General features: G+C 45.0%; 1 protein-coding gene across 1 annotated transcript; it reads left to right on the forward strand.

The window, feature by feature from the left end:
* Positions 1 to 637: 637 nt before the first annotated feature.
* On the forward strand, positions 638 to 16,469 carry LOC135825993 (mucin-2-like). The gene is made up of 8 exons (XM_065338626.1): positions 638 to 767; positions 9,154 to 9,717; positions 12,107 to 12,147; positions 12,831 to 12,932; positions 13,342 to 13,518; positions 13,810 to 14,229; positions 14,846 to 15,004; positions 15,491 to 16,469. Exons 2-8 carry the CDS (start codon positions 9,216 to 9,218, stop codon positions 15,710 to 15,712), a joined length of 1,623 nt encoding a protein of 540 aa, XP_065194698.1. The 5' UTR covers positions 638 to 767; positions 9,154 to 9,215; the 3' UTR covers positions 15,713 to 16,469.
* The last annotated feature ends 350 nt before the right edge of the window (positions 16,470 to 16,819 follow it).

Below are 16,819 nucleotides of genomic sequence, written 5' to 3' on the forward strand. Positions count from 1 at the left end.
AAGAGATGGCATAGAAATATTTCACAGATACCTGTGCGAATGTTGTGTGTATTAAGTTTGCGATCACTTTTGCAACTTTGCAAGTTAGGTATTCTAGCCGGTTTGTGGAAGGGTTTGATTATTTTGTCCCTAATTTCTGGAAGTGAGTGCTGTGACGTTGATCTGGCTATGGTGACTATTATAGTCATGTGCAGGATGTCCTCCGACACCGTCCGACTAACATCTAATTAGTGACGGCTTAGGTGGTTGGACATGTGTGTGCTCATGCAAGGGGATATGTAGATTGAAGGTGGGAACCTTTACTAGAACATGCTCCATTATCTATGTCTACATTGCGATTTCTAACATTTCACCGACTTTTCTGCGACCCATCTGTTGTTTCACTGTAGGAAATTGGACTACGTGTGCACCATCTGCAGGTAACCTAACCACTAGGATGAGGGTCTCAAAATACAAGGTGAAATTAAACGGTAACCCTCATCCTTGCTCAAAGCCTAGTTGGCTGGCTGAAACCAACAATGGCAACCAAAAGACATGCGTCAATAATGTGTTGATCAGCACTACGGTTACATCTATATGGGTTGGTCTACAAGGAACAAAACAGAGCGGTAAAGATGTCTGGAGTTGGAGACGATCGTCTGCAACTGCACCATCAGTGTCGCCACCGAACGAAGGTAAACGTTGCGCTACGTACAATACCAGCAATGCAGAACTGGTGGCGGCTCAGTGTAACTCGTGTAACTTCTTCATCTGCCAGGAATATTTTAGTAAGTGACGAAACTTGCTGGGCAAACTCAAATGATGCCCCTTGATCGTATGGTAGTTTCACACTGCGGGACAATACCTAAGATGCATTCGTTTTTATCAACTTGCTAGAGTAGATAAGGACGGATGTTGGAAAACGAAAAAATACACAGAGGACATGGAAGCCAAGTTAAATGCTGCAGAGAGACATGTGTTCTCTATCCTCAGAGTAAAATATAACCAGAATTTGTTGTCTTTCTACACTGGATTTTCATCTTTTCTTAAGTTCATGGCATGTTTCAATTTTCTGCACGATTCCACCAATGTGATGCAGACTTGGATGGGTTCACAGACGGCACCTAATGACGCGATGCAATACGGCATCAAACCAGGCAGCAAACCGAAGCTAGAGCTGAAGGAGAAGTTCTTTCTCGTCCGCGTCCGTCTTCGTCTTCGACTGAAAGAATTTGAGCTTCTGGACCGGTTTAAAGTCCACCGTTTAAAGTCCGCCCTTACACAGTCTCGCTCACTGTGACAACCTGGGTCAATTTTATGTACCACAAGTTTCGCCAACTGCCAACTTGGCTTCCAAGGAGAAGAATAGACAAATTGATGCCACCTGCATTCAATCAGTGGTATGCAACAACTCGCGTCGTAATTGACTCCACTGAAATTTTCATAAATATTCCATTCTCGTTGGCATGGCAAAGTGCAACGACGTGGTTGGCGTGCAAGAAACACAAAACGGTAAAATGCCTTATCGCCATTGCATGGTATGGCCATGTGACGTTTGTTTTGAAAGTATTCGAAGGACCTGTGTCGGATCGTGCCATCACATAACAGAGAGGCCTAATCAGTTTATTAGCGGCCTAATCAGTTTATTAGAGCATGGCGATTCCATTATGGCAGACAGAGGTCTCGACATACAAGATATTCGTGTTAGCCATGGGTTCCGCCTGAACATCCCCCCATTTCGCCAAGGAGGATGCCAAATGACCCCTCAAGAACTTGCAAGTACAAAGAAAATTGCTGCTGTACGGATTCAGGTAGAAAGGGAAATGCTGAGGATCAAATGCTTTGATCTTTGGCAAGGAAGTTTATAATACTATGTTTGACATTCTAGACCAGCTTATTTACGTGTGCGGAATGTTGACGAATTTTTAGGGCTCGTCGTTGACAGAAAAAATCATCCGGACACTATTATCACAACTTGTTTGCATAATAGTACACGTTATGGCTGATATATGCATTTGAACTTATTGATGAACTTGCTGCGATGGATACTTCTGTATGAAGGTACTAAAAGTACAATTCTCACATGGCAATGGCACAAGCATACTCGGAACTTCGTGATTAAAAATAACAGTCATCAGACTGTTGTATTACTATACACAGCAGATGAGCTTGGGAATTTAGCCAAGCGTCAACTGAAAAATACATGCAGATAATTCGGTGGAAAGTTCAACTCGAATGGTGAGTTTTTCACCATAATCCGGCGAAGTCACACTGTCGTGTTAACATTTCCTGAACAGACAGATACGAACGAATACAAAAAGTATTAAGATGTTGATAACCGCAATCAATAAAACTAGCTGAACCGACATTTGTGTACTTTATTCATGCAATGTAAAAACGGTGGAGACGATGTGCAATAAAACGATGAAAATATGAAGAAATGGTGTAGGGAAAAAAATATGGATTCAAACAAGTTTTCGTACAACACTCATCAGGAATCGTCGTTGTACTAAAGGACACTGAAACAAAAATTGAACTATTATAGAAAATCTAAGTTAGAGAAATAACACTAAGAGCAACAACAGTGAAATTTACAAGTGTGAATTTTAACAATCAAAGAGAGAAATGAACAAAGGAGAAAGGAAGGAAAGACAACGTGATAACACATAACAGCAGTACATTACACCTAAAACATTAACGGCCAAGCTTGGCCGCACTAAACACGACACGTTACTTGAACAATTTCAACCCAATAGACCCTTTGCGCAATAAGCGAGAGGGGTCGAGACGGGGCATGCTGTGCGCGCGCTGCACACTTGGCATGCAACCAGCATGCATGGTTTGCTGCAGGACGTGATCAAGTTTCCTGTGACAGGCTAGGTTTTCACGGTCCCGACGCGATGTTCATGTATGTACTCCCCAGCCTTTTTTCATTTGAAGTCTGAAGGAAGAAGTTCCGAAATGCTTTCCAAGGACTGCTGTTGGGTTTTTGTTTGGAGCAACCGTCATCCCTTGTCTAAGAAACCCACTTGTTTTTCCAGGCGTTCCCTAGTGATGCTGGCATTCTACTCTCTTGAATCCTGGCTATCTGGCGAGAAGGGCAGCAGTTTGCTGCGACATCGTTCACAGTCACGGTTTTGCTCGGAACACTTTGTCGATGAAGACAGTCACTTTCATCGTTTTGCGAAGACGCGGAACGTCCTGCCAAGAGACTCTGGAGCTTGAGAGAAAGGCATGACCCATCCCTGTCTTCGCTATTCAAGGAAGATCGACTGCTTGCTGGCGCTGCTCGAGCTGCTGATGTTGAAGTGCAGAGAGACGCAGCCTCATCGCTCAGGCGTGCAGAGAAGGCCATCTGAGTTCGAGCTGTGGCTGTGTGCACGATATGACAGACTTTCACGTTATGGACATAGCCACCAAAGTAAACCTCATGGACACTATCCACGGGCTTCTTCACTAGTACTACTCCATCAGCTCCCTCTTCACTGTCGTCGGCGACTTGCCCCTGCGTTAGAGATGAGCAAGCCTGGTGTGGCACTCACTCTGGGAAACAGAGGTTCATCACTCATCGAGTCATCCACTGGGACGCATGAAATGTTGGGCACGACGACTGTACACTCGAGGAAGTGGTGCCCTTCTTAGTTCTAGGAGCATCAGGGTTCTGCATAGAGAAGTGTTCTCTACATCGACAGAGAAGAGAAGGTAGAGAAAATAAAAATAAATTTCAATCTACAGTAATCCGAAATATCCACTGACTGCGGAAAAATTACCGCTCCAACAACTCCTTCTTTTTCCAGACAGATACGCACCCTCATTCAGCAGAAAACTGTTCAGTTCCTTCACAGGCCATTCTTCATTTGACAGTTCGTCCACGGGTGCCACAGCCATCGATGGCAAACCACTCGACACTCTCTCCTCCATCTCCAAAATGGAAAAATACAGTGTTTCACCATGCTCAACAACGGATACTCTGCACAAAAATCGAAGAGGATGCCCCGTCTCGGATCACGTGACCGTTATTGTGCAAAGGGTCTATTATACTATCTTTCTGTACACACAAATTAGGCTTGTACAGACGCTGATAGATAGCTTCCAACACTTTTAACTGTAGTCCATAACCATGACGACCACGGCACAATACAGTGAACGAAGAGTCGGAATACGAATTGCAACAATCAGGACTAGCTAGCAGATGATTGTACACTGAAGACTTGCTACCACGAAACCTACGCACAACACTAACACTCTCACCGGCATTCTCACCATCACTCCCATCACTGCTCTCCGACTCACTGCTCCCTCCGCCGTCCGTTCCATCCTCCGCTTCCTCTGTACTCTCTCTGTCTCGTCCATCCCGCCTGACCGGGTCCATTGAACTCAACTCAGCCGTCACCCTGCTATCACGTCCCTCCTTTCGCCCTTGTCCGCTGAGTGCGTAGCTTCTGTTGTAGTTGGCTGTTGATCGTCTTGGTCTTTCAATTATGGGCTTGGATGGTGGATTAGTTGTGGTTGCTGTAGATTGCGTTGTCCCACACCAACACCAAATTCCGACTCTTCGTTCACTATGTCATTATGATAATTATACAATACAGGCACAGCGGTGATGAGACGCTTGTTCGCTGGGATGGGGTTGTACACAGGTTTACGCTTTGCCGACTGACGCTTGGAAACAAATGCAGCCTTTGTAAACCTGACGTCAACAATTGGCTGACTCAAGGAACGACTTTAATAGGCCTGGGTGGGTTCCACCTGCAAAGTTTGGGAATCGTCAACCTCCTCACGTTGGCCTATGCGCACATACTCCTCCAGTGCTTAGAGAAAGGCTGCAATATGGTTGCACACACCACTCAACCCAGCTGTACATGTGCATAGTGCAAGGTTCACCATGCCATCTGGACACAGGCACAGATTACACTTGTAAATTGCATCTTTCCTCATTGATGGCAGCACGCTACATCGAACAAATAATAAATTCTCCTGTGTCACAAGTTCACTCTTTTGAACATGGCCATCCTTAAAGAACTTGTAGCCTTTATCTACACCTTTGAACGATGAGAACACGTCACTATAACTGCCGCTTCCACTTCCGCTAGGCGATGACTCGGCATCAACTGGAGACGTTGATACAGCAATTCCTATGAACTGCCTGGTGGCCACCACTAGTTCTGGCACTAGAGACTTCTCGTTAATTAAAGTGCTTGTAGAACGAGCCGTTTCAAGCTGCACTGCCAACCCGACTCTGTACAGTTAACAGAGGTATCAAGATTTATGGCTGGTATCTGCCTCCTGCTCAAATTGGCGACGCTTGCGCTCTGTATTGGAACCATTGTCTGGATCAATAATTTTCTGGTCCAATTTTTCCTTGAGATAGTTTTTAACCCTGTTGCACCAGGAGAGACATGAAGTAAAGAGAGATGCAATTCATAGTAAGTTTTAGGGCTGAGTTGCTCAATTAATAGACAGGTTGCGCAAAACGAAAATTCTGAAGACTTTGACCGTCCGGGTTCGAGTAACGAAAGTTGCTATGAAGATAGATCCGTCCAAACACAACCGAAACAGAGCAGATCTACGAAAATATTTTTCGTTAGGGGCCGTGCAAGGTTACCAATAATCTTTTCAAAACGAAATGTTTTCGTCTGGGGGTGGGTGGGTTTGAAGGAGTTTCATTTTGAAAATAATTATTGAATGCTGATGGATAATGCCCAGTTACTTCTGGGTGTCGATAATTGACATCAATATTTTATTGGAATGCGTTTTCCCTGCAGTAAAGGTGGGTAGGTAGGTGGGGGGATTAAAAATACTAAAACCTTTCGAAGTTGGTTGCTCCAACGAGGAGCACACGCTTCTTGCCGAACTTGACACTTGACTGACTCACGACTGCCATCCGGAGCACACCAGGAGCACGTCGCACCTTCCGCTCGGCAAACCTGAAAGAAAGCACCACTCCCTGCTCAATACACAGTGTTTCGGGGAATTCACCCCTCATCAGTTGAGCTTGAGTAGGCTGAGGAAGATTGTGCCTGAAAAGCACCACTTATATACTGCTCTCCAGGCCAAACCATCACCAGGGATACAAACTTACAGAGACGCTTTGTTTCCAGCGCGACAAACACCTCGTGAAGCCCCAGGTAGCAGCGTGAGTCAGAGTCGCTCATGGAGTTGTGCTAAACAGACGTTGAGAGCCAGTATAGCTATTCACAACGCTGTCACCTCCAACAACTAGTCGCACGTCCGCGTGAGGGACAACAATACGAACTTAGAAGTTGCGACTTCGGCGGTAATGTCATGAATTTGGTTGCTCCAACGAGGAGCACACGCTTCTTGCCGAACTTGACACTTGACTGACTCACGACTGCCATCCGGAGCACACCAGGAGCACGTCGCACCTTCCGCTCGGCAAACCTGAAAGAAAGCACCACTCCCTGCTCAATACACAGTGTTTCGGGGAATTCACCCCTCATCAGTTGAGCTTGAGTAGGCTGAGGAAGATTGTGCCTGAAAAGCACCACTTATATACTGCTCTCCAGGCCAAACCATCACCAGGGATACAAACTTACAGAGACGCTTTGTTTCCAGCGCGACAAACACCTCGTGAAGCCCCAGGTAGCAGCGTGAGTCAGAGTCGCTCATGGAGTTGTGCTAAACAGACGTTGAGAGCCAGTATAGCTATTCACAACGCTGTCACCTCCAACAACTAGTCGCACGTCCGCGTGAGCAGGGAGTGGTGCTTTCTTTCAGGTTTGCCGAGCGGAAGGTGCGACGTGCTCCTGGTGTGCTCCGGATGGCAGTCGTGAGTCAGTCAAGTGTCAAGTTCGGCAAGAAGCGTGTGCTCCTCGTTGGAGCAACCAACTTCATGACATTACCGCCGAAGTCGCAACTTCTAAGTAAAACCTTTCGCCTTGTAAAAACAATCAGTAGCCCGGACGGCCACTTACCTGGTGTACAAAAATATTGATACTTTACAACTCCCTGTCTTGACTCTTCGCGCCCGTGTGGCCTCCTTGTCGACCCACTACGAAAGTTCACACGTTATGCGCGACCTAGCGGTTTACGGATCTTCATTAGCTTTTTTCGCGAAAAATATTCGTTACGGCGCTACGAATTTTTTTAACTTGAAACCACGCACCAAATTCATAAAAGAAGAAAGAAGCAGGAAATGACAAACAACAGACTAACAAGACATTGACTGAATGGGGCTGCAAATGCAACGCAGGGATGGTGATGGGTGCTGCAGGCTCCGCCGACCAATGGTCTCGGCATCACGCATCAGAAAATCGGGAGAAGAAGAGAAACCAAAAAGATTGAAAAAATAAAGCGAAAGTATAGTGTGGAGAGAGAGAGAGAGAGAGAGAGAGAGAGAGAGAGAGAGAGAGAGAGAGAGAGAGGGAGAGACTGAGAGAGAGGGAGAGAGACTGAGAGGGAGAGAGACTGAGAGGGAGAGAGACTGAGAGAGAGAGAGACTGAGAGAGAGAGACTGAGAGAGAGAGAGAGAGAGAGAGAGAGAGAGAGAGAGAGAGAGAGAGAGAGAGAGAGAGAGAGAGAGAGAGAGAGAGAGAGAGAGAGAGAGAGAGAGAGAGAGAGAGAGAGAGAGAGAGAGAGAGAGAGAGAGAGAGAGAGAGAGAGAGAGAGAGAGAGAGAGAGAGAGAGAGAGAGAGAGAGGGAGACAGACAGACAGACAGACAGAGAGAGAGAGAGAGAGAGAGAGAGAGAGAGAGAGAGAGAGAGAGAGAGAGAGAGAGAGAGAGAGAGAGAGAGAGAGAGAGAGAGAGAGAGAGAGAGAGAGAGAGAGAGAGAGAGAGAGAAAGAGAGAGAGAGAGAGAGAGAGAGAGAGAGGAGGAGGACAGAGACGAGATACAGAGACAGAGACAGAGAGAGAGAGACGGAGAGAGAGATAGAGAAAGAGACAGAGAGAGACAGACAGAGAGAGATACAGAGAGTAGAGAAAAGAAGGAAAAGGAGAGCAATACCTACATGTAGATACTAGATAGGTGCGATTAGACTGAGTCAGTAGCCCACATCCAGTTCTCGGCGCGCAGGTAGCGGTATACCTGCGTCTTGAATGCCTGCATTCGGCTGTGCGCCACCTCTCTAATAACGAAACGAAATTATTATACTAAATTACTAGTTTTTTTTCCTATACTGACCAACTACGAAGTCAATATTGGTTTATCACGACAAACAGTCCGTATTTCGAATTCCAGAACGATAACCTCATGAATTCCGGTTATATGATTGCACAACCGTTGCACCATCACCTATTCATACAGTGACCATGCTGCACTAGGCACCGTTCAACAGCGCAACCCATAAGCAGTCAAATATACTAAAGCAGCCAATATAGCCCTAAGGAGTGAAATATGCAGGAATATTTGACTGGTTTGGTATAGAGAAAATGGATGGGAGTCAATACTAAGAAAATGATAATATGAAATATGACCCAGCTTCTCCACAGTGACAAGTAAAATAAATAACTGTTGTACCCTGCAGAGCACCAGAGTCGAGCATTGTGGATGGCATTCTCAAAATTAATGTTGTATTATGAACAGCCCAATAATCTATATTCACAAGGAATAAAATCTCACTAAATGTCAGTATGAAATGTCAGTATGAGAAACTCACCTTTACGCAAGCTCGGCATGCTTTGACACGACGAGACACACCATGGCACGCCAACCACGTTTTCAACTCTGGTACGTGCATATCCCTTGGCCTACGACCACTCAGAGAAGCTCCGGGAACGTCTGCTTAGGCTAAAGAGTACAGGTCCTCCATTCTTCAAGAAGTACAATTGTGACTTTGCACAGCCATCAGTGCACCAGATCAGTCAAAAATCGTGACTTCCACGGCTCCAGCTCATCGCCTACCCAGCTTCGGCACTGAAAAGGACAAAGGAGGTATCGAAAATTACAGAACACGGCTTCTCCAAGAGCCAAAGAACCAAATAGCCATAAAGTATTCTGCAAAACTATCTAAAGTAAAAAAATCGCCTAATGGTCAAGATTCCTCAACACTCATTAGGTTCTAAATTTTCCGATATGCGTGCCCAATGACGTAATGCGGAAATGGACTATCATGAGTGGTTAGGCTCGTCTATACAACATCAAACTTTGAAACCAAATGAACATTACCTGAGACAAGCTCTTTTTGTTTCCATTTCTTTCTGCATATATGTAGGCCCTCCAATTTCTGCAACCACATCCAAGGCTACCCCAATTCCCAAATCAACCACAACGGGCATGCACTCCGTTACTCCGAACACAAAAGTATCCACAAGACATTCAACGTTAACAAATGCTCAAGCTTCCTCATCAACCAAGTCCACTCCAGTCGTTACAACGCAAGTACACATCATCCCCATAACCACCAAAAACGACACGCACCCTACCACCACAAAAACACCTGCACATACTGGCAATGGAAATACAAACTTCCCATCACCTGCGTCTGCCACAAACGCTGCTGTTACCACTGGGAATGCTGATCACTCCTCCTCACATCCAAAATCAACAACTAACTTGGAGTTCCAGGGAGAGACAAACGGCGCATCAACTGCGTCGTCCACAAGTGTTGTTGCAACCACAGGTAATAATCTAGGGAGACCTATCAAAGAGCAACAGGACTCCACCGCACCCATTGGCTCCAGTGTTGCCGTCTTGGTTGCTGTCGTCTCAGCCATTGTGATCCTCGTTGTATGCAAGAAACGGCAACAACGAAAGTTTGACATTTGTTCCCAACACGGTAAGTAGTAATCTACACAAGGTACTAGGGAAATTATTCCCGTAGCTATGCAGAAGACGTTACTTCAGTAACGTCTGGCGCTAGCCAGGGTCCACACAGCTTTAATTTGGTATTTGTTTGTTTGTGTGTTTGTTTGTTTGTTTGTGTCACGCCTGGCGCTATCCTGTATCTGTCCCGTATCTGTCCCGTATCTGTGACTACAAAGGCTCTACAGGATTGTACATAACAGCTGTCCACAATATTTGCGGGCTCCTGTATCTGTCCCGTACCGTACCAATATTCGTCGTATTATGCATACGACTCCCTGATGTAGAGTGGGATTTGGAAAGAAATAGGGAGACGAGGAGGAAATTAAATTAGAATAGACGCCGATTAGGTGATAGGATGCGTCAGCATAAACATACTTTGGAAGAGAGATCCCGTCGTCTCCAAAATAAGCGTGAACGAACGATTCAGTGCCGATCACAGGAAACGTCGGAAGAGAGATCCCGTCGACTCCAGAACGCCCGTGATCGGTAGAGTCCGGCGGTACCAGGCAACGTCAGGACAGACATCCCGTTGAGTCCAGAACGCCCGTGATCGGCAGAGTCTAAGCCGGTCCCAGGAAACGTCAGGACAGACATCCCGTCGAATCCAGAACGCCGTGATCGGCAGAGTCAGCGCCGGTCCCAGTAAACGTCAGGACAGACATCCCGTCGACGGGCAGAAAAACTAAATCTGCAGCCTCTTTTGCCATCGAACAGGATACGTATTTATATACGAGACTGTAAAGTTATGTAATGTCCAAATTTCGACGTGAGCAGCAGGTCACTCGCGTTGATTTTTTCGACGTGCGAGCCAAATAACGCGAGCTGAACTTTCGCGTCGCAGACATCCCGTCGACGCGCAGAAAAACTAAATCTGCAGCCTCTTTTGCCGTCGGACAGGATACGTACGTATTTTAGGAGACTGTAAAGTTATGTAATGTGCTCCACAGGCAACCATGCATTCGGCGTCGTCATTGGCTCAACAGGTCAATGTAGATGTATTACTAAAAAAAGGCCAGAAAATTCGATTCCTGTATTAAAATCAACTAATGTTCGCTAGCGATTTAATTTCGCTGATTTCACCGCTTGGTACCAACCGGACAAAGTAAATCGCAGGCCAACATTTGTCATATAGGCAAATGATGCATGATTGAGCAATGGATGCATGTGAGAGCAAAAATACCGATCGATTTCAAATTTGACGTGAAACTGCGCGTCACGTCGGAAATAACGTGCATCTTAACCTCTCTAATAGAGAGGTTTCTATTTCTCATCAGCCAAAATTTGTTGATTTCCAATATAAGGAGATAAAAATTAAAGAAGGAGCAAAGCAACAATCCGCAATAAATTCTGCAAATACTTTTGCCTAACTCATAATATTCAAACCGATTGAAACGTTTTTGCAATACAGTGATGTGGCCAATGAACGGAAAAGACAATTCCATCAGTTCTTATAACATGTACGATGAGCTAGGCAAAAAAGCATAAAAGCATAGTGTAGGGCCCTGAGCTTCCAAGCTCTCTTGTTCATTTTGCTCAGGCATACATGTGAATAGTATAATCTTTCCTGGTGAGGGCCGGCGGGCGGGAGGGGGGAGGGGGGGGGGGGTGGTGTGTGGTCACACCTGTCGAGGCACACTGGATTAACTGAGGGAAGGGTTTTTGTAACAATGCGATAGAGTAAAGGAGACACATTTTCATCATCTTGATAATATGTCTCCGAAGTGGCTGATGTTATCGCTTCCATTCCAATTGTGAAATACGGATACAGAGAATTTACTCAGTCTCGTGACATATAGCTGTTTCGTGCTCGAATCGGCGATAGTGACGAGAAACTCACTAGCCTTCTCCGACTTGGCTTGCGCCTTGGTCTTCTCAGTACAGTTATAGTTTTTCACAGAGTATACAGGGGATTTGTATGTGCATGTGCACAACAGAACAACAAGGACAATCAAGGCTTTTTGCTGCTACTTCAAGTTTCAGGCTCACGCAATCATCAGGCAACAGGCAACATCAGGTTGCTGCCTGATGATTGCGTGAGCATGAAACTTGAAGTAGCAGCAAGCAAGCCTTGATTATCCTTGTTGTTCTGTTGTGTATTACGCTCTGCCTTTGTGGTATTGAGCACTGTCAGCACTCTGGGTACATCCTTCGGTTATGTACATGTAGTAGTTTTCACATTGTCACTCACTGAACATGCAACTATACGGCACGGGTAGTCTATGTTTGGATTATGGTTTGGCCTTCTTTCGCCTCTCTTCGCTAACTTTCGCTTTTGAGATATCCGAAAGGAACATCTCTGACCTTACTTCCAGGATATATTATCTCCGTGTGTGTTTGTGACACTTATCGTTTGTTCCCAGGTCCTATGGTACTTCAGAACAACCTTGCGGCGGATGAAATGGTAAGCATGCGTCATAGACTTTTCCTTAATGACTTCATGAAAACCGAGACCAGGAAGGCTTACATAATGGATGGGCATGTAAAGTAATTGTAAAAATGAGTTTTGATAGAAGACTGAAAGTGAGTACCCTTTGAAGTGGGTCCATCGCGTGAAGATCCACTCAGACGAAGTTCTGGTGAGCAGTCGCTTTGAAAATAACCGAAATCAAGCCTCTTTCCAGGGCAAGAGAAACACAATGGATGAAAATGCAATACAAATGCGAACCCAGAAAACCAGAAATGGATTTACCGCCCCATTGCGAGGTCACAAATACATAGGCACTAGTACCGCATTTCGCATCCGGACCGTGAAAGTGGTGCTGTGTATGTTCGTGTGAATGCGTGGATTTGGAGCAAGTTCTATACCTCTCAATAATAGCTCAAATCCATGAGATTAAAGTCACAAACAGGCAGTGTACCCACATTTTTGGAACATGTGCCAAGTCATGAAGCGTTCTGAATAATGAAACTGTGTTCTGGGGCAATATCATAAAGCTCTCTCAGGATCCCTTGCATGTACCGTTATCAGACCCAGATTCAACATCATGGTGTTGATTTCCACATTCCCTATATTCTCGCCTTGACTATGCCACAGTTGACTCATGACACGATTCCTTTTATGACAAAATATTTATTCCTTCACAGCGGCCATCAAATTGTCAGAATGCCCATGGTGCGGTCGTAAACGAACCGGATCGGCTACAAGATGGATATCAGGGCAGTCTCGAGGATGCTGCATCCACCCATGTGAGTATTGCTTTGATCGTTTCCCATGGCGTATGGACACTGGAGTGCCTGCAATAAGTGTTATCTTTTCCCATGGTGTACGGACAATGAGGGGCCTGCAAATCGCTCCATCTGACATCTGGAGAAATTGCGTGGTGGAAATTGTTTCTCTAGATATCGAATACCGATTGCTCCACAGGATGCTGTTCTACCACTTTCTACGCTTTATCATAATTATTATACTAATAGGAGACTTCTTCATCATGTGAATACTAGTACCGGCATACAGTTTTTAATTAAGTCAGTCTGGATCGGAAGTGCTAAGTCATGAGAGGCAAAGGGTACATTATAACAAGTGGTATTCGCTATTTACCCCAAGCGACATCTATAACAAACGCTCTGTCCATCCGGATTATGTTGCTTGCTGCAGGGCTGCTCTATATTAAATCGTGCAGAATCTGGCACTGCAATTGCGGAGAGCGCCTATGCAGCGATCGGTGCAGAAAATTTAGTTAACGCCAGCTCTAGTCCGGTTGCCATGAGACCAACTCAGGCTCAAACAGCCAGTGCCACCACGAGTGAAGATCCCCCAAACCAATCCACCGAGGTATGGGCCATGCACTCATATTCTTTATTTTCTTATCTGTTCATTGGTTTGAGGGAAAGATTCAAACGGGAAAAGCCTGGAAAGGTCTGTGTTGATTTTTTTACAATTCGGACTGGACTGGGTTCGCATACTGGACACAGCAGCAAACCATGCCCTACTATCCTTGTAGTGATACGTTTCGGTGCTTAGTAAGATTCCGCCTTTCTGTCAGGATGTTTGAAAATCTCATTTTGGACAGTTTATCGCTGCTCTCCAATTCATTTTTCTCTTTGATGCACTGAATTTGCGCAGGTCACGGGACTTCAAGCTGCTGCTGAACACAGCCACCTTGAATCAGTAGACAAGATGTGTACGTATGAAAGTGTGTTCGATATCCATCCACTACAGCCTATGAACCAGACGGCGTCCGTGACTTTCGCTGCTGCTTCAATGGACCAAAGAAAGATACGAACCAAAGATGAGAGCGCAGATGACAGCCAAATACCCCTGCAGCTGTATTGCCTGGCAGATGAACCTCACCCAAGTGTTGACGATGGGGCATATGAGAACGCCCTATCACCACACCAGAAGGCTATGAAGACTACATCTGACCAAGATTTCAATGCAGATCAGTACGATAACGTCAAGTTTGTGGCCGGAGCTGGGAAGCACCAGGCCACCCCAGCAAATACAGTGGAGTCTGTTTACGACAACGAAGTGATACTTTCCAAGGTAAAACTGTATTCTGGATTTGCGTGACAGCATTTAGAAGTTGTCAAATGAAAATAATACAGGAGACAATTACGCTGCTCTCTCTTTCTCTCGAGCTTACTTTCACCGTCTGATGCATATTTTTCCGAAAAGTCACAATCACCTTGGGTGGGAAAAGCCGATTGTTGTCTCGATTCTCTCTCTCTCTCTATCTCTCTCACACAAACCCTCTCTCTCTCGCACACACACACACTCTCTCTCTGTCTCTCTTACTTGATTTTCTTCGGTAGCATCTTAGTTGAGGATATACCCTGACCATATTTTCCCTGCCTAGTTTGGAATGGACTCCAACGTCACGAACGAATAGTTTTGAAATAGCATATGGTCTTATAAACAGTTCACCGCAGATCTAACACCGTTGTATAGACCTTGAATAAAGTGATGAAGTTCAAACCTCGCAGAGGATGGTACATCACATACGTACCACCTTGTTTCCACCCTTACTCCTGGAGTATAATTTACCTAGTATTTGAGACAGTTGAATGCTATTCAGTGTCTCAGGAAATAGGCCTCTGGGAAGGAACTGCACCAGCCTTGTATGGCATTTTCATTTTGGTTGCTCTACTCTTCCTACCAGATGGAGCCCACTGTTGCTAATGACCACACATATAACACTCTCAGGGAGGTAACAGAGCCCGCTCCAGTCCAGCCGACGTCACCATACGACGTATTGGATCGTTCTCAGGTTCCTGTCAACGATGTCACCCCCGAGTCTGGAAATCCACAATCACCTTGGGTGGGTAAAGCCGCTTGTTGTCTCGACTCTCTTTCTCTCTCTCTCTCTCTCTCTCTCTCTCTCTCTCTCTCTCTCTCTCTCTCTCTCTCTCTCTCTCTCTCTCTCTCTCTCTCTCTCTCTTGTGACTTGATTTTCTTCGGTAGAATCTTGATTGAGGAGACAACGTGAACATACTTTCCCTGCCCAGTTTCGAATGGACTCCAACATAGTTTTGAAAATTATTATTCGATCGCAAAATCAGTTCACCGCAGATCCTAATCCGTTGTATGGACCTTGAATCATTCACAAATGCTGAAGTTCAAACATCTCAGAGCATGCTACATCATATACGTACTACCTCGTTTCCACCCTTACTCCTGGAGTGTAATATAGCTAGTATTTGAGACAATTGAACGCTATTCAGTGTCTCATGTAATGCGCCCCTGGACAGGAACTGCATCAACCTTGCTTGGAATTTCCATTTGATTGCTCTACTCTTCCTAACAGATGGAGCCCACTGCTGCAAATGACCACACATATAACACTCTCAGGAAGGTAACAGAGCCCGTTCCAGTCCAGCCGACGTCACCATACGACGTATTGGATCGTTCTCAGTTTCCTGTCAACGATGTCACTCCCGAGTCCGGAAATTCAACAGGGCAAGCCAAGGCGAATGCTCATCAAGACGAACGCACGTATGACAACACTCCAAAGATAGCGAAGCATTGAACGTTCCTCTTTAAAATACTACAAATGATCAGCTTTTGCTTTCCTTTTTACGATAGATATAAAAAGCCTGCTTAGGATCGAAAAATGTTCACTTAATCACATGTATATCTGCTTTACTCAATCTATATATCTGCTTTACTCAATCTGTATATCTGCTTTAAATATTTCGTGTCGCCACTGGCTTTTCCACCAATAACGTTAAATTGTATTTTACATTCCATAAAAGTGCAATGCCCTTTCAATCACTTTCTGGCATTCATAAAGGTTTCAACCCAAAAGGTGCCCGTGTTCATTTTTTAAACGTTATTTATATTTGAAGTTCTCTCCGTTTAAGAGGAAACAGTAGGGGACAATGACATCATGTTACGAGTTATGACTAACTGTCCACCAACGTAACCAGATCTTATACAGTCAGTGAGTGCGATACAAATTGGTTGGTGGACAGTTAGTCATAACTTGTAACATTTTGTCCTTCTTCTTTTCACAAATATTTAATTGGCTCACCATCCGAGTTACATTTTGACAATGACATCATTCATTTTCTGTAGTCATAATTGATTTTTTAATTTTTTTCTTTTGTCACCTTTTTCCCCAGCTACATATTTCATTTCTCGTGCCTTCTCCTAACCTACCATGCCACTCATCATGGTAACCAATGTTTTTCTTTCACTTCTCCCACGCACTGTTTTAAAGGTATATAAAGGTTAATTACTTTCACAGTATAACAATGGAGCGTGGTTACCATCTCGACATTGGAGGCGTGTATAATTATAATATTGTCCATGTCACATTAATTTTATGCACCTGCCGACCCAGAAGAGCAAAGCAGCTGGACATCCGAACTGAAATTGCCGAACGCCTCCTTTCCCTCCAAAACAGAGTACGCTTCACGAAGCGAGAATTATAGGGGGAATCGGTTTCCCCCTTTCATCAGGAATGAATTGGGCATGGGAAAGGAGAGGCTAAAAGAGTAGATCTCCAAGTATGGCTACAACATCAGAAATTGCAAACATAAAGCGAATCCACACATTGGTAAATCAATTGACGCAGATTAATGGGGTATTACCCGTGGTGGTATTCATTATCCGGAAGGGTTAAGACGCTACT

This window comes from Sycon ciliatum, chromosome 10 (assembly GCF_964019385.1).
Source record: "Sycon ciliatum chromosome 10, ocSycCili1.1, whole genome shotgun sequence".
Taxonomy (NCBI): Eukaryota; Metazoa; Porifera; class Calcarea; order Leucosolenida; family Sycettidae; genus Sycon; species Sycon ciliatum.

Excerpts from the sequence above, each read along its gene's own strand:
- LOC135825993 (XM_065338626.1), top strand. The coding sequence starts at position 9,216 with ATGCACTCCGTTACTCCGAACACAAAAGTATCCACAAGACATTCAACG. Across the intron at positions 13,519-13,809 it reads CCCCAAACCAATCCACCGAG|GTCACGGGACTTCAAGCTGC; the intron begins GTATGGGCCATG and ends GAATTTGCGCAG. Across the intron at positions 14,230-14,845 it reads ACGAAGTGATACTTTCCAAG|ATGGAGCCCACTGTTGCTAA; the intron begins GTAAAACTGTAT and ends TCTTCCTACCAG.